Source organism: Solanum stenotomum, chromosome 6 (assembly GCF_019186545.1).
Source record: "Solanum stenotomum isolate F172 chromosome 6, ASM1918654v1, whole genome shotgun sequence".
NCBI classification, from domain to species: Eukaryota; Viridiplantae; Streptophyta; class Magnoliopsida; order Solanales; family Solanaceae; genus Solanum; species Solanum stenotomum.
The window spans coordinates 2298303-2300975 of NC_064287.1; the positions used below are offsets into that span (position 1 = coordinate 2298303).

Genomic DNA, 2673 nt, shown 5'->3' on the forward strand with positions numbered 1-2673 from the left:
TAGAGCACAATATCATCTTGATTAACAAGGAAATATTCAATTTAAAAAGATATACAGAGTGAACCAAATATAGAACTATCTTGCTACGTTTATTAGAATCTGATAAAGATGATACATGATCACTGTCCATCAATCAGCAGCAGCTCTATCTGTCATGAATTCTACAATTATAAAACTACAACAATTACACTTCAAAAGTGGAAAAAGAAAAAAAAAAAAGATGGCTTCAGTTTGCATCTGATACATAACAACTTGCCCAGCAAACACTGTCCATCCACCACAAATTCTTCGTCGTGGGATTGGATGTGCCCCTTATATATGGTATCATTAAGATATGGAGGGAAAAAAAACACAAGGGGGCAACAAGCTGGAGATACATGAAAATAATCATAAGAATCAAAGTGAAAAGAATTAATTGTCCTACCACTCGATTGCATCGAAATGTATCACTGCGTGCTTTTCTTTCCATTACCATAGTAGCTTAGGTACCATCGAACAAATTTCTTCAATCCTGTCTGTAGATCTGTGGTAGGCTTATATCCAAACTCCTTCTGGGCCAAACTTATATTTGCATGAGTAAACTGCACATCTCCATTCCTTGGCAACTTCATAATCAATCTCTTAGCCTTTACCTTTAACAACTTCTCCAAAATGCTGACAAGATCAGATACTGGGACAGGAGAAGTGTTGCCCAAATTGAACACCCTCAATTGAGCAGGACCTTTCTTCTTCCCACCACTTCCGGTGCTCTTCTTAGCTGTGTCCAATGCCCCCAAACAACCCTTCACTATGTCATCAATGTAGGTAAAATCCCTCGCGACTGTGCCATGATTAGCTGCCTCAAAGATTGGAATTGACTTTCCCTTCAAAATATCCCTTGTGAAAAAGAAGTAAGCCATATCTGGCCGCCCCCACGGTCCATAAACTGTGAAAAACCTCAATCCAGTTATCGAAAGCCCATATATATGATTATAGGTATGAGCAATCTCCTCACCAGCCTTCTTAGTAGCAGCATATAAACTAGCAGGTTGGTCTGTCCTATCCCTCTCTGAAAAAGGTACCTTAGTATTCAATCCATATACAGAACTAGACGACGCCCACACAATAGAAGGTTGAGGATTAACACTTTTGCAAACCTCAAGCATATTAACAAGTCCAGCAATGTTACTATGCACATATGAGCTAGGATTTTCCATAGCATATCGCACACCAGCTTGTGCAGCCAAATGCATAACATGAGTAAATGCAACAATTTCAAAAAGTTTCTTCAAGAGGGTGGCATCATTGATGTCAGCCTCAACAATGTACACCCCAGAGCGCTCTAATAGCTCTTGCCTCGCTCTTTTGAGCGAAGGATCATAATAATCATTGAAATTATCCAACCCCAACACGCCATTTCCGCGGCGTTTTAAGGCAGCTGATACATGTGTTCCTACAAAACCAGCTGCCCCAGTTACCAACACACACATACCATTACTTGACCTTGGTTTTGCTGAAGCCTTAATCTTTTTCTCCCAAGCTGGACCACCATAAGAGCTTGTTCTAAGAGATCTCCTGAAGAGATCTGAAGAAACATGAGAGGAAGATGATGGTGATCTGTAAAAGAATACAAAGATTAACCCCACAAAAACAAGTGACCAAAAAATGATCTTGGCTAAAGAAAATTGTAGCCTAAGCCTATTATAAGGTGATTTTTCAATCTTGAATTTTCCTGGGGTTGATGGAGTATTATCAATGTGCTTCATTTGTGACATTATTCTAACCAAATCTTGAAAATTTAAACAATACCCAAATCAAGAATCTCTCCAAATCTTTTTCCTCTGATTTTTCTTGATTAAAAACAAAACTCAGGGTTAGGGTTTGAGAAATTTTCCTTTTTTTTTTCTATATTTTTGCCCCCAATGAAAGAAAGATTGATTCTTGATAATGTAAATGGGGATAAGGAAAACAAGAAAAAGGGGTATGGGAAATTTTAGCACTTTATCTATAAGAATAAGAATCTTCTTGATTTCTTGAAAGGATTGGTTATTGTTCAAGATTACTTTGTGGGGTTTCTTGAAATGAAGTATAGATTGGATTTTTATCAAGAAAATGGATGATTAGAGAAAGAGATTAACAAGTGGGTGGACTAATTAGGGAGGGAGAAGAATGAGGTTTGAAGAATTTAAAAATGGAATAATGAAAGATTTGGAGTGGACTATTAGGTGGGTAGGGGGAGATCAAGATTCAAGAACAAAGTCAAACAAAAAATGTAAAATTAATGAAAATGGATTAGTTTAAACTTTGATTAGAGATGTTTGTAAATGAAAGATTAATTTTATTTTTTTTTACCATTATTGAGGTTCTTGGAGGAGAAAGAGTTGGGGGAGATGGGAGGAGGGAGATTATTGTATTTGTTTGGTGGAGGATTAAAAAAAATAAAACCTTAAATGTGAGGCATTTAAATATGTATGGAGTTTCTTGATTTTGAAAAAAAAGGATTAATTTTGAGGCCTTTAATTTACCTAAATTGTTTACTTATTTTGGAAAATTAAAGGATTAATTTTGAGGTCTTTATTTACATAGAGATTTGGTTACTTTAAATATGAGGAGAGTTTCTTGAATTTTGGGAAAATGGATAATTTAGAGGTGTTTATTTAGATGAAAGAAAAATTGTTTTTACTTTAAATATGG

The 2673-nt window shown here is 35.8% G+C and overlaps 1 protein-coding gene across 1 annotated transcript; it reads right to left on the bottom strand.

Annotated features, from left to right (window-relative positions):
• LOC125867659 (UDP-glucuronate 4-epimerase 3-like) lies at positions 1 to 2321 on the bottom strand. Its single transcript, XM_049548216.1, has one exon. The coding sequence runs from the start codon at positions 1752 to 1754 to the stop codon at positions 447 to 449; it is 1308 nt and encodes a 435-aa protein (XP_049404173.1). The 5' UTR covers positions 1755 to 2321; the 3' UTR covers positions 1 to 446.
• Positions 2322 to 2673: the final 352 nt, after the last annotated feature.

Bases quoted from the DNA above. Each gene is read 5' to 3' on its own strand.
- LOC125867659 (XM_049548216.1), bottom strand. From the start codon at position 1,754: ATGTCACAAATGAAGCACATTGATAATACTCCATCAACCCCAGGAAAA.